The sequence below is a fragment of the Mobula birostris genome, chromosome 2, assembly GCF_030028105.1.
Source record: "Mobula birostris isolate sMobBir1 chromosome 2, sMobBir1.hap1, whole genome shotgun sequence".
Taxonomy (NCBI): domain Eukaryota; kingdom Metazoa; phylum Chordata; class Chondrichthyes; order Myliobatiformes; family Myliobatidae; genus Mobula; species Mobula birostris.
Genome location: NC_092371.1, coordinates 4,279,608 through 4,306,110, shown reverse-complemented (window position 1 = coordinate 4,306,110; position 26,503 = coordinate 4,279,608). Strand labels below are relative to the sequence as shown.

General features: G+C 45.6%; 1 protein-coding gene across 1 annotated transcript in view; it reads right to left on the bottom strand.

Annotated features, from left to right (window-relative positions):
- Positions 1-26,503, bottom strand: part of LOC140194184 (leucine-rich repeat-containing protein 71-like) — a 51,254-nt gene that overhangs the window by 6,151 nt on the left and 18,600 nt on the right. Inside the window, exons 5-8 of the mRNA XM_072251691.1 lie at positions 17,667-17,751; positions 15,378-15,463; positions 13,859-13,958; positions 10,809-10,930 (exon numbers count right to left, since the gene is read on the bottom strand). Of these exons, the coding sequence (XP_072107792.1) occupies positions 10,809-10,930; positions 13,859-13,958; positions 15,378-15,463; positions 17,667-17,751 (393 nt within the window). The remainder of the gene's footprint in view (positions 1-10,808; positions 10,931-13,858; positions 13,959-15,377; positions 15,464-17,666; positions 17,752-26,503) is intronic.

The window sequence follows — 26,503 nt, the reverse complement described above, 5'->3', positions numbered from 1 at the left end:
GTCTCCCAGCTACGGGAAGCTTGAGAGGGGGCAGGAAAGATTCTCCAGGAGAGAATGGCTAGGCCGAGACATTTGTTTTTCGAGTGTAGGAGGTTGAAGGGTGACTTTATGGAGGTTTATGAAATTATTTTATTCAGTGTATTTTGAGATACAGCACGGTAACAGACTCTGCTGACCTAAAGGGCCCACACCACCCAATTACACCCATGTAACCAATTAACCGAGCAGCCTGTAAAACTTTGGAACGTGGGAGGAAACCAGAGCACCCGGAGGAAACCCAGGCAGTCATGGGAAGAATGTACAGACTGTGGCAGGGATTGAACCCAGATTGCTGGAGCAGGCTGTAAGTCGGATGGTCACGGTCTTCACTAAGGGGAGGTGGAGCCTAAAACTAGAGGGCCTGGGTTTAAGGTGAGAGGGAAAAGGATTTAAAGGGTTCCTGAGCGGCAACATTGTCAGGTGGAGGGTGATAGTTTGTGAAACAAGCTGCCAGAAGAGGCAGGTACAATTACAATGTTTAAAAGACTTTTGTACAGGTACACGGATAGGAAAGGTTTAGAGGGAGATGTACAGGTACACGGATAGGAAAGGTTTAGAGGGATACGGACAGGCACACGGATAGGAAAGGTTTAGAGGGATACGGACAGGGACATGGATAGGAAAGGTTTAGAGGGATACGGACAGGTACACGGATAGGAAAGGTTTAGAGGGATACGGACAGGGACACAGATAGGAAAGGTTTAGAGGAATATGGACAGGTACACGGATAGGAAAGGTTTAGAGGGATACGGACGGGTACACGGATAGGAAAGGTTCAGAGGGATACGGACAGGGACACGGATAGGAAAGGTTTAGAGGGATACGGACAGGTACACGGATAGGAAAGGTTTAGAGGGATACGGACGGGTACATGGATAGGAAAGGTTTAGAGGGATATGGACGGGTACACGGATAGGAAAGGTTTAGAGGGATACGGACAGGTACACGGATAGGAAAGGTTTAGAGGGATATGGGCCAAATGCAAGCCACTGGGATGAGCTTGGATAGGCATCTTGGTCAGCATGTATGTGTTTTGGCTGAAGTCCCTGTTTACATGCTGTTTAGCACTAAAACAAGCAATCTGCAGGAAAATCTATCAGTTCAGCATTACCAAGAATGCTGGATTATCAGTACCATACAACAATAGCATTCTAATTTACTCTGTAGTCACTCCTCTACTGTTGTTCATCCCTTCCTGATGTGCTTTCAATGACTGCAGTTTAACATCTGCTGCCTTTTGTCATCATTGCATGGTTAATCTAAACTGAACTGTGTTAATAGTATTAGGGTAATTACTTTCAGTGCATCTCAGTACCCAGACCAAATTCAGCACTGCACTCCCGGGCTGGAGCTCAGCATCAGCAGACTACAGAACTCCTGAACGCACGTTTACCAGAAAGCACGTACGAGGTTAGCTTGTTACAGCTTGTGGCATCAGAGTTTGGAGTGCATTTCCAACGTCCTCTGCAATGAGTATGTATGTCCTCCCCACGGACTGAGTGGGTTTTCTTTTTGTCCTCCGGTTTCCTCCGAAAGGCCAAAGACATACCAGTTAGTAGGTTAATTGGTCATTTTAAATTGTCCTGTGATTAATTTACAGTTAAATCAGGGGTTGCTGGGTGGTGCAGCTCGAACGGCTGGGAGAGCCTGTTCTGCACTGTATCTTTAAATAAAATAAAAAGATACCAGCTGCCTTGATAAACATTACTGTCTATCTTTCTAATCTCTACATTAATCCTATTTTTATTCTCATGGTGGTGTCTGAAAAGAGGATGCTGTCCAAGTTGCATGCCATCTTAGACAATGTCTCCCATCCACTACATAATGTACTGGGTGGGCACAGGAGTACATTCAGCCAGAGACTCATTCCACCGAGATGCAACACAGAGCGTCATAGGAAGTCATTCCTGCCTGTGGCCATCAAACTTTACAACTCCTCCCTTGGAGGGTCAGACACCCTGAGCCAATAGGCTGGTCCTGGACTTATTTCATAATTTACTGGCATTATTTACATATTACTATTTAACTATTTATGGTTCTATTACTATTTATTATTTATGGAGCAACTGTAACAAAAACCGATTTCCCCCAGGATCAATAAAGTATGACTATGACTATTGTCAGACTCCCATCTCCCCCCAGAGTCTATCTTCACCCATACACTAGCTGGGTGATTATACACTGCCGACTAGCTCAACGTTGGGTTGTGGGAAGAAACTGGAGTACCTGGAGGAAACACACATGATCACAGGCAGACTGTGCAAACTCCACACACACACACACACACACACACACAGGATTGAACCCAGGTTCAGGCCTCTGGAGCTGCACGGCATGGCACCAGCTCTACCTGCTGAACCATTGTGCCACTCTTTATAGAAAAGGGATTTAAAGGGATATGGGCCAAATGCAGGCAAATAGGACCAGCATCTTGGTCGACATAGACAATTTGGGCAAAGAGCTGTGTAACTCTATGACTCTGCAGTTGAAGTCAGAAGTTTACATACATACACCTTAGCCAAATACATTTAAACTCAGTTTTTCACAATTCCTGACATTTAATCCTGGAAAGCATTCCCTGTCTTAGGTCAGTTAGAATCACTACTTTATTTTAAGAATGCGAAAGGTCAGAATAATAGTAGAGAGAATTATTTATTTCAGCTTTTATTTCTTTCATCACTTTCCCAGTGGGTCAAAAGCTTACATACACTTTGTTAGTATTTGGTAGCATTGTCTTTAAATTGTTTAACTTGGGTCAAACGTTTTGGGTAGCATTCCACAAGCTTCTCACAGTAAGTTGCTGGAATTTTGTTCCATTCCTCCAGCCAGAATTGGTGTAACTGAGTCAGGTTTGTAGGTGTCCTTGCTCACACACGCTTTTTCAGTTCTGCCCACAAACTTTCTATCGGATTGAGGTCAGGGCTTTGTGATGGCCACTCCAATACCTTGACTTTGTTGTCCTTAAGCAATTTTGCCACAGTTTTGGGGTATCCTCGGGGTCATTGTCCATTTGGAAGACCCATTTGCGACCGAGCTTTAACTTCCTGCCTGATGTTATGAGATGTTGCTTCAATAAATCCACATAATCTTCCTTCCTCATGATGCCATCTATTTTGTGAAGTGCACCAGTCCCTCCTGCAGCAAAGCATCCCCACAACATGATGCTACCACTCCCATGCTTCACGGTTGGGATGGTGTTCTTTGGCTTGCAAGCCTCACCCTTTTTCCTCCAAACATAATGATGGTCATTATGGTCAAACAGTTCAATTTTTGTTTCATCAGACCAGAGGACATTTCTCCAAAAAGTAAGATCTTTGTCCCCATGTGCCCTTGCAAACTGTAGTCTGGCTTTTTTATGGTGGTTTTGGAGCAATGGCTTCTTCCTTGCTGAGCAGCCTTTCAGGTTATGTCGATATAATGTGGATACACTCATTTTACTGTGGATATAGATACTTGTCTTCCTGTTTCCTCCAGCATCTTCACAAGGTCCTTCGCTGTTGTTCTGGGATTGATTTGCACTTTTCGCACCAAAGTACGTTCATCTCTAGGAGACAGAATGCGTCTCCTGTCTGAGCGGTATGATGGCTGCGTGGTCCCATGGTGTTTATACTTGTGTACTATTGTTTGTACAGATGAACGTGGTACCTTCAGGCGTTTGGAAATTGCTCCCGATAATGAACCAGAGTTGACATCATTTTCTGACCTCAATCTGATAGAAATTTGTGGGCAGAACTGAAAAAGCGTATGCGAGCAAGGAGGCCTACAAACCTGACTCAGTTACACCAGTTCTGTCTGGAGGAATGGAACAAAATTCCAGCAACTTACTGTGAGAAGCTTGTGGAAGGCTTACCAAAACATTTGACCCAAGTTAAACAATTTAAAGGCAATGCTACCAAGTACTAACAAAGTGTATGTAAACTTCTGACCCATTGGGAAAGTGATGAAAGAAATAAAAGTTGAAATAAATAATTCTCTCTACTATTATTCTGACATTTCACATTCTTAAAATAAAGTAGTGATCCTAACTGACCTAAGACAGGGAATGTTTTCCAGGATTAAATGTCAGGAATTGTGAAAAACTGAGTTTAAATGTATTTGGCTAAGGTGTATGTAAACTTCTGACTTCAACTGTATGTACAGTACTGTACAAAGGTTGTAGGCAGATATATATTGCTAGGTGCCTAAGACTTTGGCACAGTACGGAGAGTGAACTTGTAAATCTAATGGGAGCAAAGGATGTTGGGAATGGCGAGGGTGGAGCACTGCAGGGCATGTGTGGGACAGAGGGTAGAGTAGAAGTGCCAGGGGCAGAGGCTGACCCTGGTGAGACCACACCTGGAGCATTGTGTACGGTTTTGGTCTCCAAATTTGAGGAAGGACATTCTAGCTATTGAGGGAGTGCAGCGTAGGTTCACGAGGTTAATTCTCGGGATGGCGGGACTGTCATATGTTGAAAGATTGGAGCAACTGGGCTTGTATACACTGGAATTTAGAAGGATGAGAGGGGATCTGATTGAAACATATAAGATTATTAAGGGATTGGACATGCTAGAGGCAGGAAACATGTTCCTGATGTTGGGGGAGTCCAGAACCAGAGGCCACAGTTTAAGCATAAGGGGTAGACAATTTAGAACGGAGTTGAGGAAAAACTTTTTCACACAGAGGGTTGTGGATCTGTGGAATGCTCTGCCTCAGAAGGCAGTGGAGGCCAATTCTCTGGATTCTTTCAAAAAAGGGTTAGATAGAGCTCTTAAAGATAGCGCAGTGAAGGGATATGGGGAAAAGGCAGGAATGGGGTACTGATTGTGGGTGATCAGCCATGATCACAGTGATGGTGGTGCTGGCTTGAAGGGCTGAATGGCCTACTCCTGCACCTTTTGTCTATTGTTAGACACACCCAGCTCTGAGACACCAGGCAAGGTTATTTGATTCCAAACAATTGTTTTATTGATCGTTACAGAATGTCTCTCTGGTGCTTCCCTCTCCCTCCTCTCTCCCTTCCCCTTTTCCCAACCATGATTCCCCTCTTCCTGTCCCCTTCCCACTCTCAGTCCACTTAGAGACCCATATCTGAATCAGGTCAGTGCAATACATAAAATTACTACAGTGTTGTGCAAACATCTTAGGCACCCGAGCTATATATATGTGCTGAAGACCTTTATACAGTATTGTACAAGGAATTTCTCCCATTCCTCTCTCAGTCTATATTTGGGAAACTAAAGTCTGTTGATTTTGATGCTTTATTTTAGTTTCATGCCATTGTAGTGAGAAGAAATCTGATTATCTGTCTGCCTCTTGCTGCTCTGTAGAACATTCCCACGATTTCTCAGTTGAAGTGGATCAAGTCCAAGAACCATCCAGTATGTTCTGTAACATATTTCCTTCCCTGTTATTCCTGAACTGAGGTAAGTGGGCTGAAGAAGGGAAATGTGGGTAAGTGGGAGAATGAACCAGGATGGGGCTTTCCGAGTGAAGGACGGGGCCCGGGGGTGTGTTGTGGAACAGTGGGACCTGGGAGTACAAGGACATGGTTTCCTGAAAATGGTGTCACAGGTAAACAGGGCGGTGGAGAACAAAGAAGAGTGAAAAGTACAACATAGGAAGAGGCCTTTCGGCTCCCAATGTTGTGCTAAACCAATTAGATTAGTGCCCAACTAACCTACTTTCTTCTGCCTACACAATGGCCATAACCTTCCATTTCCTGCACTTTCCTGTGCCCAAGAGCCTCTTAAATGTCTCCATCATATCTGTGTCCGTCACAATTCTGGGCCGCATGTTCCTTGTACCCACGACTCTCTGTGTAAACAAACTTACTCCGCACATCTCCTTTGAACCTTACCCTCTTACCTTAAATGCGTACCCTCTGGCATTAGACATTTCCAACCTGGGGAAAAAAGACTGGCAATCTACCTATCTATCTCTTTCATAATCTTATAGACCTCTATCAGGTCTACCCTCAATGCTCCAGAGAAAACAACCCAAGGTTGTCCAACCCCTCCTTGTAGTACATGCTCTCTAATCCAGACAGCGTCCTGGTGAACCTCTTCTGCACCATCTTCAAAGCCTCTACATCCTTCCTGTAATGGAGTGACCAGAACTGAATGCAATACTCCACATGTAGTCTAACCAGAGTTTTGCAAAACAGCAACATAACTTCATGACTCTTGAGCTCAATTTGTTGATGATAAAGGCAAGCAAGTTTTTTTTCACCTTATCAAGCATGTAGCCACTTCAAGGGAGCTACATTCTACAGATGCACAGTAGAGAACTTTCTAACTGGTTGCATCACTGTCTGGTATGGAGGGGCCACTGCACAGTTTTGGAAAAAGCTGCAGAAAGTTGTAAACTCTGTCAGTTCCATCATGGGCACCAGCCTCCTCGACATCCAGGACACCCTCAAAAGGCAGCATCCACCATTAAGGACCCCATCTCCCAGGACATGCCCTCTTCTCATTGCTACCATCAAGGGGAAGGTACAGGAACCTAAAAGCACACACTCAATATTTCAGTAACAGCTTCTTCCCCTCCACCATCAGATTTCTGAATGGACAATGACTCCATGAACACTACCTCAGTATTTTTCCCCTCTTTTTGCACTAATTTAATCTAATTTGCTTGACTCACTTTACACGGCACGCTGTCGGAGCAGTGCTGCCAGGATAATCAAGGACACGACCCACCCAACCAACACACTTTTCGTCCCTCTTCCCTCCGGGAGAAGGCTCAGGAGCTTGAAGACTCGTACGACCAGATTTGGGAACAGCCTCTTTCCAACTGTGATAAGACTGCTGAACGGATCCTGACCCGGATCTGGGCCGTACCCTCCAAATATCCGGACCTGCCTCTCGGTTTTTTTGCACTACCTTACTTTCCATTTTTCTATTTTCTATTTATGATTTATAATTTAAAATTTTAATATTTACTAATTTTAACTATTTTAAATATTTTTAATATTTAATATTTGTAATCAAGGGAGTGTGAAGCGCAGAATCAAATATCCCTGTGATGATTGTACGTTCTAGTACCAATTGTTTGGCGACAATAAAGTATAAGTATCTCTTAATGTAATTGATAGTTTTTATTACGATGTATTGCAGTTTTGCAGTACATCTGCTGCAAAACAACAAATTTTATGACATATGCCAGTGATATTAAACCTGATCTGATGCTGATTCTGTGGGCTTGCATCCTAAGATTCCTCTGCACATCAACACTGGCCACTGACAGTTTACATTTGGTCTCTCAAAGTGTAGCACTTCACACTTGGCTGGGTTAAACTCCATCTGCCATTTCTCCACCCATATCTACAACTGATAGATCCTACTGTACCCCTTGCCAGACTTCTAGGCTATCCAGACAACAACCACCTTCGTATTGTCCGCAAACTTGCTAACCTATCCATCTGCATTTTCATCCCAGTATCACACACAGCAGAGGTCCCAGTACAGATCCCTGCAGAACACCACTAGTTGCAGATCTCCACCCAGAATAACTCCCATTGACCACAACCCTCTGCCTTTGATGGGAAAGCAATTTCTGAACCCAAGTGGCCAATCTATCATGGATCCCATGCAATGTCATCTTCTGGATGAGCCTCCTATGAGGCACCTTGTCAAATGCCTTACTAAAATCCATGTAGACAACATCCATAGCTCTACCCTTATCAATCACCTTCATTACTTCCTTAATCCTGCATAAAGCCTGAGTGATCGTCCCTTAATTAGGCCATGGCTTTCCAAATTCTCGTAAATCCAATCCCTAGGAAGCCTCTTCAGTAACTTCCCTGCCATGGACGTGAGACTCATCAACATACGGTTTCTATAATTTTCTATGTTTCTCTTCTTGAATAAGCTACTCGTCAGTCCTCTGGGACCTTGTGGCTAGAGAGGATGCAAAGACATTTTCAAGACCCCGGCAATTTCATCTGTTGCCTTTCTCAATAACCTGGACTATATCCCATTAGGTCCTGAGTGCTTATCTAGTTTATTGTTCTTTAAAAGACCTAACACTGCCTCTGTCCTTATTTTGAAATGCCCCAGCAAGTTAGCACGCTCCATAGTGATCTCCCTATCCACCATGTCCTTCTCCTTGGTAAATATTGATGCTCATTTCGGACCTCACTCACGTCCTCTGCCTCTGAGCATATGTTTCCTCCTTTATTCCTACATGCTCCCTAGTTATTCTCTTGCTCTTGATCTATGTATTGAATTCTTGGGATTCTCTTTAAAAGTATTTGCCAAGGACTTTTCATGGCCTCTCTTGGCTTTCTTACTTCCCTTCTTGGGTTTTTTCTGCCTTCTTTATAATCCTCAATGGCTCTTTGATTTTAAATTTCTAATTCTTCCGTACATTTCCTTTCTTTTCTTTACTAAATTCAACACACCTCCATATATCCCAAAGTTTCCCTGCCTTGCCAACTGTGTCCTTGCTTCTGACTGGAACATACCTGTCCTGTATTCTGTGCAGTTGATCTTTAAACACCCTCCACAAGTTGGATGTGGACTGGCCAAAAACAATTGTTGCTAATTAACACTCCCTAGTTCCTGCCTAATACTCTCATAATTTGTCTTGCTCCAATTGAATACTCTCCCACAGGGTCCATCTTCAGTAGCTTAAAACTTAAGGAGATATGGTCACTGTCCCTTAACTGTACTTCCCCAAAAGGTCAGTCACCTGGCCAGGCTCTTTACCCAACACCACAACCAGTATGACCCCTCTTCTTGTTGGTTTACCTACCTATTGATTTAAGAAACCCACCTAGATGCACCTAACAAGTTCTGTCCCACCTAAATCTCTCGCACTAAGAGGACCCAGTCTACATTAGGGAAGTTGGTCATTCACTACAACAACCCTTGAGGGACATGAATAGGGTGAATGTATACAGGTCTATCCCCTCTTGTTCTTGACTTCCCCAACGGTGGGGAAAGACTTAGGGTGAGGGGGCAGATTTTTAAACAGGGACCTGAGGAGCAACTTCTTCAGCCAGAAGGTGATCCGTATTTGTAATGAGCTGCCAAAGGTAGTGGTTGAGACAGGTACGTTAACAACATGCAAAGGACACTTGATTCGGTAGATGGATAGGATGGCTGATGGGAATGATTTAGATGGCTATGAGCAAATGGGACTCACTTGGATGGACTTCTTGGTCTACATGGCTGAAGGGCCTGATTCAAGAATCCCACTCCTGCCTTGTTTGATCTGTACTAAATGAGATGGGATTGCTAGTAAAGGGGAGTTGGAAAGGATAGAACACCACAGATTCTCAGGTTCTCCAGCTTCTGCGTCTCAGAATTCACCATCCACGTCAGTGATTCCACTGACAGAACCAAGCGTCACCTTCCTGCTTTTGCCAATGATATTGAACAGGGTGAGAACGTGAGTGGGTAGGAGAGTGTGAGAGGGTTCAAGGGGACATGGGCCAGATGAGTAAGAGGGGAGAATGTGGCGAAAATGCAATGTTATCCAAAGTTGGTTAAATGGTGTGAGACAGGGTTCAAGAGGATGCCTTGTGTCCTCATACACCAGTCATGTTAGAACACAGTACAGCGATTCGGGATAGATGATGTGTCAGCCTTTACCATGGGAGAGGCTTTGAGTACCGGAGTGAGGGTCTCTTACTGCCCTGGTGAGAGTGCACTGTGAAGACCGTGCATAGTTCTGGACCCTGACCCAGGAAAGGACATTCTTGCCATGGAGGGATTGCAGTGGAGATTCACCAGACTGGCAGGGAAGGTCTAAGGATTGTAGGTTTGAGATGAGATCAAAGCGACTGGGACTGGGTACTTTGGGGTTTAGAAGAATGGAGGTGGGAAAGTCCTGTCGAGACTTCTGACAGGGCTAGACCGAGTAACTTCCCCTTCCCCCTCCCCACTCCCCAGGGTCACCATCTCAGACTTAGGGGTCGGCTGTTCAGGATAGAGATAGGAGGGTAGGGAGTCCATGAGGTTCTCACTCCCCGAGGAACAAGTCACTGAGTTCATTGTAAACAGATATTCATAGTTTTCCGGAATTAAAGAAATTGCTGGATATGGGGATATTACAGGAGAATGAGTTAGAAGACCAGACATGATTTTGATGAAGAGGGAAGCAGAGAGGCTAGGGGGAGGGGTTAGACTGTTTAGAGCAGGCTAGTCTCACTGGCTTACATTCCACAACAAGGTATTCTGTACCATTACAAACCAGTACATCCATCATCACAGATCCCCACCATCCGGGCCATGAAATCTCACAGCGCCCAGCGGGCAGGAGGTACAGAAGCCTGAAGTCCCACACCACCAGGTTCAGGAACAGCGACTTCCCTTCAACCGTTCGGTTCTTGAACCAACCGGCACAACCCCGATCACTCCCTCAGTACAGAAACACTGTGACCACTTTGCACTACAATGCACTTTGTCTTTGTTCTAATCGTGTTCCTTTTTGTATAACTTACTTTGTTGATTGATGTTTTCTTGTGAATGTTTTGTCTTTGATGCTATGTGCGTGTGATGCTGCTGCAAGTCACTTCTCCTTTGCACCTGTGCACCCATGGACACGTGCACATGACAATAAACTCAACTTTGCCTTTGGCTTCTGTTACCCCATTCTGATACCCCACACCTGAAAGTTCACCCACAGGTACTTGGAGACCCTCTCCCCTCGCCCATTCCTTCCCCCTTCACTGTGATCCCTCTAACACTGGCCAGTGGCACCTGACCCCTCCATACTCCACAGTGCACCCTCTGACCCTCCCTGCTGCAGCCCACTGCCGCTCACTTGTTACGTGGACTCACCGTCAGTACCAGCCGCAGTAACCCACTGACGCTCCTCCCGTCGACAGCAGGCCTGGCTTGGCTTATTTGCACTTTCAGCGTGGCCAACAAAGCCTTGACACCAACCTCAGTGATTTGATTGTCTGCCATGAAAAGGGGACATTGGTTACTACTGGCACCTTAGTTGACTAGTTGTATCAACTATGATTACCTTGCACTAGTTGTTTTTTAAAAATTTATTTCTATGTATTTTAATTAGAGATACAGCATGGTAATGGGATCTTCAATATGAATGAGATCATGCAACCCCAATACACCCATCATCTACTAACCAGTATGTACGACTTTGGACTGTGAGAGAAAACCACAGCACCCTGAGGAAACCCACACTGTCACAGGAAGAACGTACAAACTTCTTAGTCATAGTCATACTTTATTGATCCCGGGGGAAATTGGTTTTCGTTACAGTTGCTCCATAAATAAAATTAAATAGTAATAAAACCATAAATAGTTAAATAGTAATATGTAAATTATGCCAGTAAATTATGAAGTAAGTCCAGGACCAGCCTATTGGCTCAGGGTGTCTGACCCTCCAAGGGAGGAGTTGTAAAGTTTGATGGCCACAGGCAGGAATGACTTCCTATGACGCTCTGTGTTGCATCTCGGTGGAATGAGTCTCTGGCTGAATGTACTCCTGTGCCCAACCAGTACATTATGTAGTGGATGGGAGACATTGTCCAAGATGGCATGCAACTTGGACAGCATCCTCTTTTCAGACACCACCGTCAGAGAGTCCAGTTCCATCCCCACGACATCACTGGCCTTACGAATGAGTTTGTTGATTCTGTTGGTGTCTGCTACCCTTAGCCTGCTGCCCCAGCACACAACAGCAAACATGATCGCACTGGCCACCACAGACTCGTAGAGCATCCTCAGCATCGTCCAGCAGATGTTAAAGGACCTCAGTCTCCTCAGGAAATAGAGATGGCTCTGACCCTTCTTGTAGACAGCCTCGGTGTTCTTTGACCAGTCCAGTTTATTGTCAATTCATATCCCCAGGTATTTGTAATCCTCCACCAAGTCCACACTGACCCCCTGGATGGAAACAGGGGTCACCGGTACCTTAGCTCTCCTCAGGTCTACAGGCAGTGGTAACAATTAAACCTAGGTTGCTCTGTTACACTACTGTGCTGTTTTAGTTCTAATTAGAACACAGAAAGGTACAGCACATGAACAGGCCCTTCAGCCCTGCATGTTGTACTGGACTCATTAAACTACTCAGCACTTGCCCAACTACTCTAATCTCTTTTGCCTACACAATATCCAGTTCCAGCACATCCACTTCTGTCATATCTACTTCCACCACGACCTCTGGCAGTGCAATCCACACACTCAACACTTAGTAAAAATTGCTAGACATACCAGCTTTGAATTCACCGCTTCTCAGTTTCCATGCGTGGCCCCTTGTGTTGTTATTTATATGAGTTATTATATTTACAATTGTGATATTTCTTGTAACAATTGCATTTATGTTTTACTTGTGAATGCTGCTCTACTAGTTCCTAACTGTAATAAAATGGACCTTTAACCTCTCAAACTACCTCATTATGATCTTGTACCTTAATGTGTTTACACTAGACTTTCTCTGTAGTTGTTACATTTTATTCTACATTCTGTTGTTCTACCTCAATGAAAAGTATGCAATCCATGTTTTTAATAGGCACAAGAGTTCCTGCAATTGTTGGAAATCTTGACAACACACACAAAATGTTGGAGGAACTCAGCAGGTTAGGCAGCACCTATGGAGAGGAATAAAGAGTCAATGTGTTGGGCCAAGACCCTTTATCAGGACTGGAAATGAAGGGGGAAGGACCCAGAATAAGGTGTTGGGGGTGGGGAGAGAAAGGAGTACAAGTTGGCAGGTGAGGGCAAAGGTGGGTTGGTGGGCAGGGGAGGATGATGTGAGAAGCTGGGAGGTGATAGGTGGAAGGGGTAAAGGGCAGGAGAAGAAGAAGGAGGAATCTCATTGGAAGGGACACTGGATCATGGAATAAAGGTGTGTAAGTGGGGACCCAGAGGGAGGTTATCGGCTGGTTATGAGATGGGGTAAGAAAAAGGGTGAGAGGGCACATGTGGCTGTGGGAGTGAGCCTGGGTGAGCATATGGTCAAAGAGTAGGAGAGATCACAGAGACACTCACCAAGCTACTCCAACAATCCATTCCAAACCTGCCGCTTCTCCTGCCAAGGGAAACACCACCACCCACAGGCTCCCGTCCAAGTCGCACTCTGTCCCAATGTAGAAATATACAGTACTGTGAAAAACTCCTAGGCACATGTAAAAAAAGTCTGCTTTTAAATAATGAAATCAAATATTTCAAATATCAAAAAATCACTTTAAGGAGCAATATACAGTAAAAACCTAAATCAAATCAATATTTGGTGTGACTACCCTTTGCCTTTAAAATTGCATCAATTCTCTCAGGTACACTGTTGTGCAGTTTTATAAGAAAATTGACTGGTAGGTTGTTCTGAACATCTTGAAGAATTTGCCACAGTTGTTCTGAAGACTTTGGCTGTCCTGCTTGCCTCTGTCTCTCCAGGAAATCCCAGACATTCTCAATGTCGTTGAGAATCGGGGCTCAGTAGAGGCCATCCCATCTGAAAGCATATGGAAATCTAGGGTGCCTAAGACTTTTGCACAGTATTGTACCACTTCTTCATCCTGGAACTCCCTCCCCAACAGCACCCTGTGGAAGCATCTTCATCATAAGGCCCACACTGGCTCTAGAAGATGGCTCACTCCACCCCAACCTTCTTAACGGGAGATCAGGGATGGGAAACTCTATCCCTGCATGCCAAGGAATTTCAAGAAATTCTAGCTCCTCAATCCTCCCGGAGAACAGAATGATCCGAATCACTGGTAAATCCACAAGGACAAGGTCTTTCCCTACGCACCAGAGGAGGTTTCAACCACTGACGTACAGGCACAGATGCAAGGAGGGATACTTTAAGCTGAGGCTGAGACCAAGAGGCCCACTTGTCAGATGCACTAATGAATGTCCAAACTTACGTGACAGGTTCAAACTCATGAGACAAACGTTCCCTGCTAGGAACACCTGACCGTCTTGATGTTCACCAGGTTCTAGTAATGGGTTCTGGATGCCCTGGGTCTGAAATAAAGGTTTCAAGTTTGTCATTCAACCATACATGAATAAGGATGAATATAGCCAAGTGAAACGGTGTTACTCCAGGGCGAGGGTGCAAACCACAGTACTAACTCTCACACACAGCACAAGGCACACATAGCACATATAAGATAGTGGTAAAAACAGTTACACAAAAAATATATAGTCCAAGTCCCTGAGTCTTTGAAAGTTGCAGCAGTCTACAGTGGAAGATAATACAGCTTGTCTTCAGCCAAATGAACACCGGGGAGCAGCACCGACTCAGCACGGACACCACGCCATACCACCTCTGGTCGAGCGCACCCACCTCGATGCTCCCCCACCCACCCCCCTTGGGCAGCTGCAAGCTGTTGACACAGCGACTTGAGGCCTAGTCCTTGCTACGATTGAAACCACTTAGGGTAGTGTGGGAGATGCTGGCCTGGGGCAGGGCAGAGCCAGTGGATTCAGTGATGAACGGTGGTGGTGGTGCCCCAGTGATGGGGGGGGTGAGGATGTGACAGTGGGGGAGTTGTGAACTCAATGAAGGGAGAAGTTGAGGTCCAGCAATGGGAGGAAGTGGGGAACACAGCCACAGGGGCCCAGTGATAGAGGGTGACCCTTCAATGGTGGGGGGGGAGAAAGGAGATGGAGCTGATATGGCCACAACCACATTACATACTCATGGAGGGTTTGGTTAGGACTTGGAGCTTTATTGGTCTGAGGTAATTCAGGTAGAAGTGGACAGGCAACTTGAGTCATTGCCCCAGTAAGGACATTTGGGACTGTGCACAAGTGACCAACCAACCCAGCCAGCCAACTGTGGAGGAGTCTAATGCCAACCTGGGTTAGCTCAGTTCATCCGCTTGAGCGTCTGAAGCCCAGGAGGATGACTACCACTGCCCTTGCACTTAGGGTAGTGTGGGAGATGCTGGCCTGGGGCAGGGCAGAGCCAGTGGATTCAGTGATGAACGGTGGTGGTGGTGCCCCAGTGATGGGGGGGGTGAGGATGTGACAGTGGGGGAGTTGTGAACTCAATGAAGGGAGAAGTTGAGGTCCAGCAATGGCTACCTCATTAAATAGATTTAAGGCACAGTTAGATTTTGCGTAGCAGAGGAATTAAGGGTTCTGGGGAAAAGGCAGGTAGGTAGAGCTACCAGATGAGCCACGGCAGAGCAGGTTCAATGGGCAAGATGGACAATTCCTGTTCCTGCTTCTTATGTTCTGTGTGTTGTCTGTACCTACGTGTCTGTGATGCTGTTGCAAGCAAGTTTCTCATTGTAGCTGTACCTCACCCTACTTGTGCACGTAACAATAAACTGCACAAATATGATGATTTGACAGTCTGGCTCCACAGTGCCCACCATGTCTGTCCTCCAAGACCACCTGCCAATGTGATGCTGGAATGCACAAATGCGTTCGTACCTCTTGGTCTGCTGAGACATTTCGCTTTTCCTTTGCGGACCGTATCATTTTGGTCTTGCTTAACTTCAGTTCGGCGCTGATGGACCCTGCAAGGCAAACAACCCTTCCAAGTAAGGGGCTAGAAAAGTGAGTGGAAGAGTGGAGTGGCTTGCCCAGGAGTCGACTAGGTCAAAGTCATATAGATGCCTTCGAATGTTAGTTTAGGGCAGGCATCCCTAGCCCCCAGTGCAGTCCCCTGAGCCACTGTTCACGGAGAGATCCAGTAGAGAAACTGGCCCTTCAGCCCACTGACTCTGTGATGGCCACCAACTGCCCCTTTAGACCCAGATCCCAATTCCATTCTCCCCAAATCCCTCTGGATTCTAACACACACACACACACGCACACACACACACACACACACACACACACACACACACACACACGGTCGTGATTTACAGTGGCTGATTAACTCTTTGACCTTGCAAGCTGTTGGGATGTGGGAGAGAACCAGGGAACCCAAGGGAAACCCATACAGTGCCAGGAATTCTCACAGAGAGAGAGAGACAGACAGACATACACAGAGTGCCAGAAATCAGGATTGAATCAGAATCAGATTTATTATCACCAGCATGTGACGTGAAATTTGTTAACTTAGCAGCAGCAATTCAATGCAATACATAATCTAGCAGAGAGAAAAAAAATAAAAATAATAATAATAAATAAACAAGTAAATCAATTACGTATATTGAATAGATTTTTTAAAATGTGCAAAATCAGAAATACTGTATATTAAAAAAAAGTGAGGTAGTGTCCAAAGATTCAATGCCCATTTAGGAATCAGATGGCAGAAGGGAAGAAGCTGTTCCTGAATCGCTGAGTGTGTGCCTTCAGGCTTCTGTACCTCCTCCCTGATGGTAACAGTGAGAAAAGGGCATGCCCTGGGTGCTGGAGGTCTTTAATAATGGACGCTGACTTTCTGAGACACCGCTCCCTGAAGATGTCCTGGGTACTTTGTAGGCTAGTGCCCAAGATGCAGCTGACTAGACTTACAATCTTCTGCAGCTTCTTTCGGTCCTGTGCAGTAGCCCCTCCATACCAGGCAGTGATGCAGCCTGTCAGAATGCTCTCCATGGTACACCTATAGAAGTTTTTGAGTGTATTTGTTGACATGCTAAATCTCTTCAAACTCCTAATAAAGTTTAGCCACTGTCTTGCCTTCTTTATAACTACATCGATATGTTGGGACCAGGTTAGATCCTCAGAGATCTTGACACCTAGGAACTTGAAGCTGCTCACTCTCTCCACTTCTGATCCCTCTGTGAGGATTGGTATGTGTTCCTTTGTCTTACTCTTCCTGAAGACCACAACCAGCTCTTTTGTCTAACTAACGTTGAGTTATTAGTGTTGCTGTGGCACCACTCCACTAGTTGGCATATCTCACTCCTGTACACCCTCTCATCACCACCTGAGATTCTACCAACAATGGTTGTATTGTCAGGAAATTTATAGATGGTATTTAAGCTATGCCTAGCCACACAGTCATGTATATATAGAGATCAGAGCACTGGGCTAAGCACACATCCCTGACGTGCGCCAGTGTTGATTGTCAGCGAGGAGATTAGGTTATCACCATTCTGCACAGATTGTGGTTTTCTGGTTAGGAAGTCGAGGATCCAGTTGCAGAGGGAGGTACAGAGGCTCAGGTTCTGCAACTTCTCAATCAAGATTGTGGGAATGGTGGTGTTAAGTGCTGAGCTATATCGATGAACAGCATCCTGATGTGGGCGTTTGTGTTGTCCAGGTGGTGTAAAGCTGTGTGGAGAGCCATTGAGATTGCGCCTGCCGTTGACCTATTGTGGCGATAGGCGAATTGCAATGCAGCCTAGGGCTCTGGAACAATGAGGTAGGGGCTTGACCCACTCCACCAGTGGCCTGCCTGTACCGATGTAGTGCTTTTGTTTTTTCTGCCCCGTCACGTCTGGCTTCCCCTTTTCCCACCCTCATGAGCCAACCCTACCCTTACTGTTTCCTGAGCCTTTATTCAGGTCTGGCCATGGAGCTGAGCATCCCACTCCCACCCCCATCTCCAATCCTGGCTCACCATGGGTCCTCAGGACATCAGCCAATCAGCCACATCGTTAGCAATGAATCAGATTCAGCCTATCTCCATCACAAACCTACGACCTCAACACCACCCATATCATAAGCCTCAGCAAGAGTTGTTCCTGAAGCCTCTCCTTCTCACTGAAGGGCAGGGGTTCAGGCATGAGAAGATGTTAGACAGAGATAGTTTCTGGATGAACTTGCCTCGTTTCAACATCTTGAAATCGTCTTTCTTCAGTATAACCTGCGTGGTGGATGAAGTTACCTTGTCCAGAAAGGTCATCTCTTTCTTTATGGAGAGGAAGAGAACAGACATTACTGGAAGGACTGAGAGAGGGGAAGGGAAATTGCGATGACGCCAAATACATGAGTGAGACAGATCGGCTGGTTGAATGGTACCACAATAACAACCTGCACTCAGCCTGTAAGGTCAAGGAAGTGACTGTGGACCTCAGGGAGGGGAATCAGGAGAACACACAACCGACCCAAAATGCTGGAGGTCAGGCAGTGTCTATGGAAAAAGCACAGACCACATTTTGGGCTGAAACCCTTCAGCAGGACTAAAGGAAAAAGGCTGAGGAGTAGATTTGAAAGGTGGGTGGAGGGGAGAGAAAAACACCAGGTGGTAGGTGAACTAAACACAGTGTATGACCCCAACAGACTCACAGGTGAAGTGTCGCCTCACCTGGAAGGACTGTCTGGGGCCCTGAGTGGTAGTGAGGGAGGAGGTGTAGGGATAAGTGTAGCATTGTTCCTCTTGCAAGGATAACTGCCAAGAGGGAGATCAGTGGGGAGGGACGAATGGACAAGTGAGTCCATAGGGATCACTCCCTATACGACTCCCTTGTCCATTCGCCCCTCCCCACTGATCTCCCTCCTAACACTTATCCTTGCCAGTGGAACAAGTGCTACTGTTCAGTGCTCCCGGTGTTCCCTCTTGTAAATCAGTGAGACCCGACATAGATTGGGAGACCGCTTCGCCAGGCATCTACGCTCCGTCCACCAGAACAAGCAGGATCTCCCAGTGGCCACTCATTTTAATTCCACTTCCCATTCCAATATGTCCATCTATGACCTCTTCCACTGTCGGGATAAGGATACACTTAGGTTGGAGGAACAACACCTTATATTCTGTTTGGGTAGGCTCTACCCTGATAGCATGAACGTCTATTTCTCAAATTTCCAGTAATGCCTCCCCCTCATCCCTCCACCATTTTCCATCCCCTTGTTCCTCTCTCATATTATCTCCTTGCCTGCCCATCGCCTCCCACTGGTGCTCCACTCCCCCTGCCCCCCTTTTTACTTTCTTCCATGGCCTTCTGTCTCTTTCACCAATCAACTTCCTAGCTCCTTGTTTCATCCCTTCCCCTCCAAGCTTCATCTATCGCTTGGCGTTTCTCTCTCCCCTCCCCCCACTTTTCAAATCTACTCCTCAGCTTTTTCTCTCCAGTCCCGCCGAAGGGTTTCAGCCCGAAATGTCGACTGTACATTTTCCATAGACCCTGCCTGGCCTGCTGAGCTCCTCCAGCAGTTGCACAGATTTCCAGCATCTGCAGATTTTCTCTTGCTCAGGAACACACAACTGTCCTTATTGAGGGGTCAGCAGTGAGAGGGTGAGCAGCTTCAAGCTTCTGGACGTCACCATCTCTGAGGATCTTCCCTAGACCAAACATATTCAATGCTGTCCCAAATTAGGCACGCCAGTAGCTTTTCTTCATTAGGAGCTTGAGGAGTTTTGGTTTGTTACCAAAGACTCTTGCAAGTTCCTACAGATGTACCATGGAGAGCATTGTGACTGGTTGCATCACTGCCAGGTACGGAAGCTCCAATGCACTAGATCGCAGGAGGCTGCAGAAGGGCTGTAGCCTCAGCCAGCTCCTTCATGGGCACAATCATCCACCCATTGGTGCCTCAGAAAGGTGGCATCCATCATTAAGGACCCTCGCCATCCAGGATATGAACTCTTCTCATCAGGGAGGAACTTGAAGACCCAGACTCTTGGGTTCAGGGACAACTTCCTCCCCCTCAGCCATCAGATTACTGAATGGACAGTGAACTCCTGAACACTACCTCATTATGCAACACACACAAAATGAGAGGAAGGATGATAGCTCAAAGGTGACAGGTGAAGCCAGGTGGGAAGGAAAGGTTGGAGAGGAAGGAATCAGATAGAAGTGAAGAGTGAATCATAGGAGAAAGGGAAGCAGGATGGGACCCGGGAGAGGTGACAGGCAGGTGGGAAGCAGTATGAGACCAGATTGGGGAATAGAAGAGGGGACGGGGAGGGATTTTTTTAAAATGGAAGGTGAAATTGAGATTCACGCCATCGGGTTGGAAGGAATACAAGGTGTTGCTCCTCCACCCTGAGGAGGCCATGGACTGGCATTTCAAACAAGAGTGGGAATCTGCATTAAAATGTTGGGCCACAGGGAAATTCTGCTATTGGTGGATGGAGCGGAGGTACTCGATGAAGCAGTTCCCCAAATCATGACGGGTTTCACCAATGTAGAGGAGGCTGCATTGGGAGCACTGGAATCAATAGACAATCATAGCAGATTCACAGTTGAAGTGTTGCCTCACCTGGAAGGACTGTTTGGGGCCTTGAATGGAGGTGAGACAAGAGGTGAATGGGCAGGTGGAGCACTTTGGCTGCTTGCAGGATTAAGTGGCGGGAGGGATGAATGGACAAGGGAATCAGGGAGGGATCGATTCCAGCTGAAGGCACAGGCGTGGCGGGAGGGGGGTGCGGTTGGCAGATTGTTTTGAAGCTGGCTGAAGTTGTGGAAAATGCTCTATTGGATGTGGAGGCTCATGGGATAGTAGGTAAAGACAAAAGGAGCTCTATCACCGTTAAGGTGGTGGGAAGATAGATTGAGCACGAATGCTGGGGAAATGAAGGAGATATGAGTGAGGGTAGCATCAATGGTGGAGGAAGGGAAACCCTGTTCATTGAAAGAGGAGGACATCTAGATGTCCTGGAAAAGAAAGCCTCAACCTGAGAACAGATGCAGGAACTGAGAAAAGGGAATACCATTTTTACGGGAGACAAGGTGGGAGGAGGTATAGTCAAGATAACCATGGGAATCGGTAGGTTTATAAAAGATGTTGGTTGACAGTTTGTCTCCAGAAATGGAGACAGAGAGATCAATAAAGGGGACATAGGTGTCAGAAATGGACCAAGTGAATTTAAGGGCAGGGTGGAAGTTAGAGGCAAAGTTGATGAAGTTGATGAGCTCAGTGTGGGTGCATGAAGCAGCACCAAAGCAGTTGTCAATGTAGTGGAGGAAGAGTTGGGGAGCATTACCGGGGAAGGCTTGGAACATGGACTGTTCTACATAGCCAACGAAAAGGCAGGCATACAGTGCCTATAAAAAGTATTCACCCCTTGGAAGTTTTCATGTTTTATGCTTTTTTAAACATAAATTTGAATTACAGTGGATTTAATTTGGCTTTTTAACACTAATCAACAGAAAAAAAACTGAAAACAAATTTCTACAAGTTGGTCTAAACCAGGGGTCGGCAACCTTTTTGTCTCTGTGGGCCGGATCGCGTATTAATGAGCGGACAGTGGGCCAGGTAAATGCCATAAAAAACTTGAAATATGGAAATTATCCATTTAAATACGTCTAGTTATGTTTTGCCTCAAATTAATGAATAACACATGCTAGAAAATGATTTGTACTTAACCAAGGATGCCAATTAGTAATCAAAGAACTCAGTTTAGTTTTTCTGTCCCACCGTTACTGGTGCCCCATCAGTTGTGATGCCAATTAGCTTCGACACATTTAGTTTCATTTCTGACATCATTTTCAACAAAGCTTGAAAAATGTCTGCTCCAGTAACCGTATCCTTCATAGGAATTAACTGAATAAACTCTTCAAAAATTTGAAAAGTTGAGGTCACTCCTCGCACAAGCACTGCAAGTCGAGAAGTGTCTCTCAAGTCTGTACTCTCATCAAGCGCAATTGAAAAAAAATGTAATTCGTTGCAGGCATCCCTCAAACAACTTTTAACATCTGCTGACAGTTCTTCAACTCGCCGTGTGATCGTTCTTGCTGACAGGCTGATAGATGAAAATAAAGATTTCTTTTCAGGACAAACAATATCCGCCACTGCCAGTAAACATTCTTTGACAAACTCTCCACTTGTAAAAGGCTTCATCTTTTCTGCGATACGTTTTGAGACTTTGTAGCTGGCACGGGTATTTCCATCATTTTCACTGCTTTTTCAGCACTCAACGTCTACCTTCCTGCATTTTGCATTCATTGCCATTGGAATTTTTTTCTTTGATTTTATTTTGAAATGAGAGTTATTGAAGAAGTATCGTATCACATGTAAATATCTGGATATTTAGCGTGGAAAACACGGTGATGTTGTTTCTGTTTACAAATTTGAACGATCCCATCTGAAAACCTGCGCGTGCACGGAGAGTATCTAATACATATTAATAAGGTAGTCTGCCTTCCCGTCATTCGTATATACCAGTGTTTGGTTTGGAACAAAACGGATCCTGGGGCCAGTGTAACAAGACGCCATGCATGTCCATCAGTGTGGTCGCGTGAAACACTCAGAATAAGGAAAAATTGCTCATGGGCTGATAAGCATAGTATTTCAATATTTGCTTGTGAGCCGGTCAAAATACCTTCGCGGGCCAGATCTGGCCCGTGGGCCGTAGGTTGCCTGCCCCTGGTCTAAACTTACTACAATTATTCAAGACAGAATAATTGATTATGTAATTACTCACTCCCTTCATATCAGTATTTAGTAGATGCACCTTTGGCAGCAATTAGACCCTTGAATCTGTGTGGATGGGTCTATCAGCTTTGCACATCTGGACACTGCAATTTTTCCTCATTCTTCTTTACAAAGCTGCTCAAGCTCTGTCAGATTGCATGGGGATTGTGGGTGAACAGCCCTTTTCAAGTCCAGCCACAAATTCTCAATTGGATTGAGGTCTGGATTCTGACTTGGCCACTCCAGGACATTAACCTTATTGTTTTTAAGCCATTCCTGTGTAGCTTTGGCTTTATGCTTATGGTCATTGTCTTACTGGAAAACAAATCTTCTCCCAAGTTGCAATTCTTTTGCAGACTGCATCAGGTGTTTGCTGTATTCATTTTACCCTCTACCTTCACAAGCCTTCCAGCCTGCTGTAGTGAAGCATCCCCACAGCATGATGCAGCCACCACCATGCTTCACAGTAATGATGGTGTATTTTTGATGATATGCGGTGTTTGGCTTACGTTAAACATAGTGTTTAGTCTGATGGCCAAAAAGCTCAATTTTGGTTTCATCGGACCATAGAACCTTCTTCCAGCTGACTTCAGAGTTTCCCATATGCCTTCTCGCAAACTCTAGCCAAGATTTCATGTGAGATTTTTTTGAACAGTGGCTTTCTCTTTGTAAATCTCCCATAAAGCTGCGACCAGTGAAGGACCAGGGCAACGGTTGTTGTATGCGCGGTCTCCCCATCTCAGGCACAGAAGCTTGTAACTCCCCCAGAGTTGTCATAGGTCTCTTGGTGGCCTCCCTCACTAGCCCCTTCTTGCACAGCCACTCAGTTTTTGAGGATAGCCTACTCGAGGCATATTTACAGCTGTGCTGCATTCTTTCCATTTCTTGGTGATTGACTCTAAGGGATATTCAGTGACTTGGAAATTTTCTTGTATCCATCTCCTGACTTGTGCTTTTCAATAATCTTTTTGCAGGGTTGCTTGGAGTGTTCTTTTGTCTTCATGGTGTAGTTCTTGCCAGGATATTGACTCACCAGCAGTTGGACCTTCCAGATACAGGTGTATTTTTACTACAGTCAATTGAAACACCTTGACTGCACACAGGTGATCTTCATCTAACTCAATATGTGACTTCTAAACCCAATTTGCTCCTTCAGTGATGATTTGGTGTGCCATATTAAAGGGGGTGAATACTTATGCAATCAATTATTTTGTGTCTTATATTTGTAATTAATTTATATCACTTTGTAGAGATCTGTTTTCACTTTAACACAAAAGCGTCTTTTTCTGTTGATCAATGTCAAAAAAAGCCGAATTAATTTCACTGTGATTCAATGTTGTAAAATAATAAAACATGAGAAATTCCAAGGGGGGATGAATACTTTTTATAGGCACAGCAGTTGGGGCCCATGCAGGTACCCAAGGCTACCCCTCAAGTCTGGAGAAAGTGGAAGGAGCCATAGGGAAAATTGTTGAGAGTGAGGATCAGTTCTGCCAGATGGAGGAGGATGGTGGTGGAAGGGAACTGGTTGGTTCTTTTATTGAGGAAGAAGCAGAGAGCTTTAAGGCCTTCTTGCTGGGGCGTGGAAATGTATAGGGACTGGATATCCATAGTGAAGGTGAGGAGGTCAGGTCCAGAGATTTGAAAGTTACTGAGGAGATCAAGAGGATGAGAAGAGTCATGGATGTAAGTGGGAAGGGACTGACCCAAGCAGGAAAGAATGGAGTCGAGGTATGAGCATACGAGTTCAGTGGGACAGAAGCAAGCAGAGACAATGGGCCAACCCGGTCAGGTTTGGATCTTGGGTAGGAGGTAGAGGCGAGTAGTCCAGGGGAGGGAACTATATTTGGTGGCAGCGGATGAGATCAGTAATGGTGTCGGACAGTTTTCTGATGGTCCAGAGTGGGGTCGTCTTCGAGGGGTACGGTAGGTATGAGGAGGCATCTGAGAATTGCTGCCTGATCTAAGCAAGGTAAAGGTCAGTATGGCACACTCCAACAGCACCCACCGTTGTCTGCGGGTTTGGTAGTAACATTAGGATTGGTATGGAGAGAGTGGAGGGCAGTGCGTTTAGGGGAGTAATATTCGAAGAGGAGGGGGGAGCGCGAGACTGTTAATGTCTCGTTGGCAATTTGAGATGAAAAGATCGCGAGCAGGCAGAGAACCAGAGCGGAGTGCCTCATTATTTATTTAGTTTAGTAATTTATAGCATGTTTGTGTGTTTGCACTGTACTTGCTGCCACAAAAAAATCAATTTCACATCATATAATTAAGTGGTAATAAATCTGACTATAACTCTGAGGTAGAAGAGAGTATCACGGTTGTAATGACACTCCAAACTTCAATATTGTCAGCAACTTCCCCCCGCCCCTTTACTGACTCTGTTTTCAGAGCCATTACCCACCTATCTCCACCTCCTTATGCCATGCACTCTGTCCCCTCACTCCCTCTCGCTCACCAGAGCGGATTGTCACTGGACCATACCCATGGGCCAGACTAGATCAGATCGACCACTGGACTGGATCGCATTGGTCACTGGACCACATGCACAGGCCGGACTGGATTAGATCAGCCACTGAACTGGATTGCCACTGGATGCACATCTGATATATCCTCCCTCAGCAGACAGCCAAGGTCAAAGGTGAAAGTTGAGGTTTCACATTGACACCCAGCTGCAGGACCGAGTGGGACACGAAACAGGAGCCAGTATGTGGCAGCACAAAAAGGGGCAAAACAGAGGTCATCAGGTGATAGGTGGGACCAGAAAGGGCAAATGAGCCCGATGGGGGAAGTGAAAAGAGCAGGCACCATGCCCTTTGAAAAAGAGTGCCCTTTTTTCCCTCACTCACAGTAAATGCAAGAAACACAATAGAATCAATGAAAGACCACAGGATGGACAATAACCAAAGTGCAAAGCACAACTAAATATGCAAATACAAAAAGAAAAAAAAAGGAAATAATAATAACAACAAATAAGCAATAAATATTGAGAGGAAAAGCCCTTGAAAGTGAGCCCATAGGTTATGGGATCACAAACAGGAGAAAATCTGCAGATGCTGGAAATCCAAAGCAACACACACACAAAATGCTGGAGAAACTCAGCAGGCCAGGCAGCATTTCTGGAAATGAGTAAATGGTCGATGTTTTGGGTCGAGACTCTTCAGCAGGAAATGCCAACTGTTTACTCTTTTCCATAGATGCTGCCTGGCCTGCTGAGTTCCTCCAGCATTTTATGCGAGTCCATAGGTTGTGGGAACAGTTCAATGATGGTGTGAGTGAAGTTACCCCCCTCTGGTTCACAAGACTGATGGTTGAAGGATAATAAATGGCATGGATCCTGAGGCTCCTGTACCTATTTCCTCATGACAGCAGCACGGCCTGGATGGTGGGGGTCCTTGATAATGGTCGCTGCTTTCCTGCGACATCGTCTCATGTGGATGTGCTCAATGGTGGGGAGGGCTTCATAATGGCACTAACGTGCTGGGCCCAGGACAGTTCCTCTGAAATGGTAACACCGAGGAATTTAAAGTTGCTGACCCTCTCCACCTCTGATCCGCCGGTGAGGACTGGCTCGTGGCCCTCCTGAATCAATAATCAGCTCCCTGGCCTTGCGGACAGTGAGTGAGATTGTCGTCATGGCACCTTAAGCCAGTTTTCAATCTCCCTCTCTATGCTGTTTTTGTTACCATCTTTGATTTGCCCAATGATAGTGGTGTCATCAGCTTCACAGAGTGTGGTTTATATTGGGAACGAGCTCCCAGCAACAATGGTTGAGACAGGCATATTAGCACCATTTCACAGCCATCCGGATAAATACTGAACATGGAAAGGAGAAGTTTAGAGCTCTACAGGGCAAAGGTGGGACTGGGCAACACAGCTGGCATTAGCGAGTCAGGCTGGAGGGACTGTTTCTGTACTGTATGCCTTCATATGGCAAGACCTTAAAGAATAAAATCCCAATGCATTCTGTCTCTTTAGGTAGAGCAACCTTCTCATTCCAGGGATTCATCTGGCTAAAGATAAAGGATGCAGCAAGTCATCAGGTTACCTCATGTAAAGGGAGAGTATAATGCTGGATTCCCAGTTCATGCTGTCAGCTTGGAAGCAACCCAGAAGTGCTGCTTCTCCAACCTGAGTTTGGCCTCATTTTGTCAGTCCATGGACTGACATGTCAGAAGTCGAATTGAAGTGGTTGGCCACTGGGAAATACATTACAGGTGCACATTCCTTTATCCGAAATTCTGAAATCCAAAAAGCTCCGAAAACCGAAGTTTTTTTTGCCAACAGCTGACGCCACTCAGCTGTGA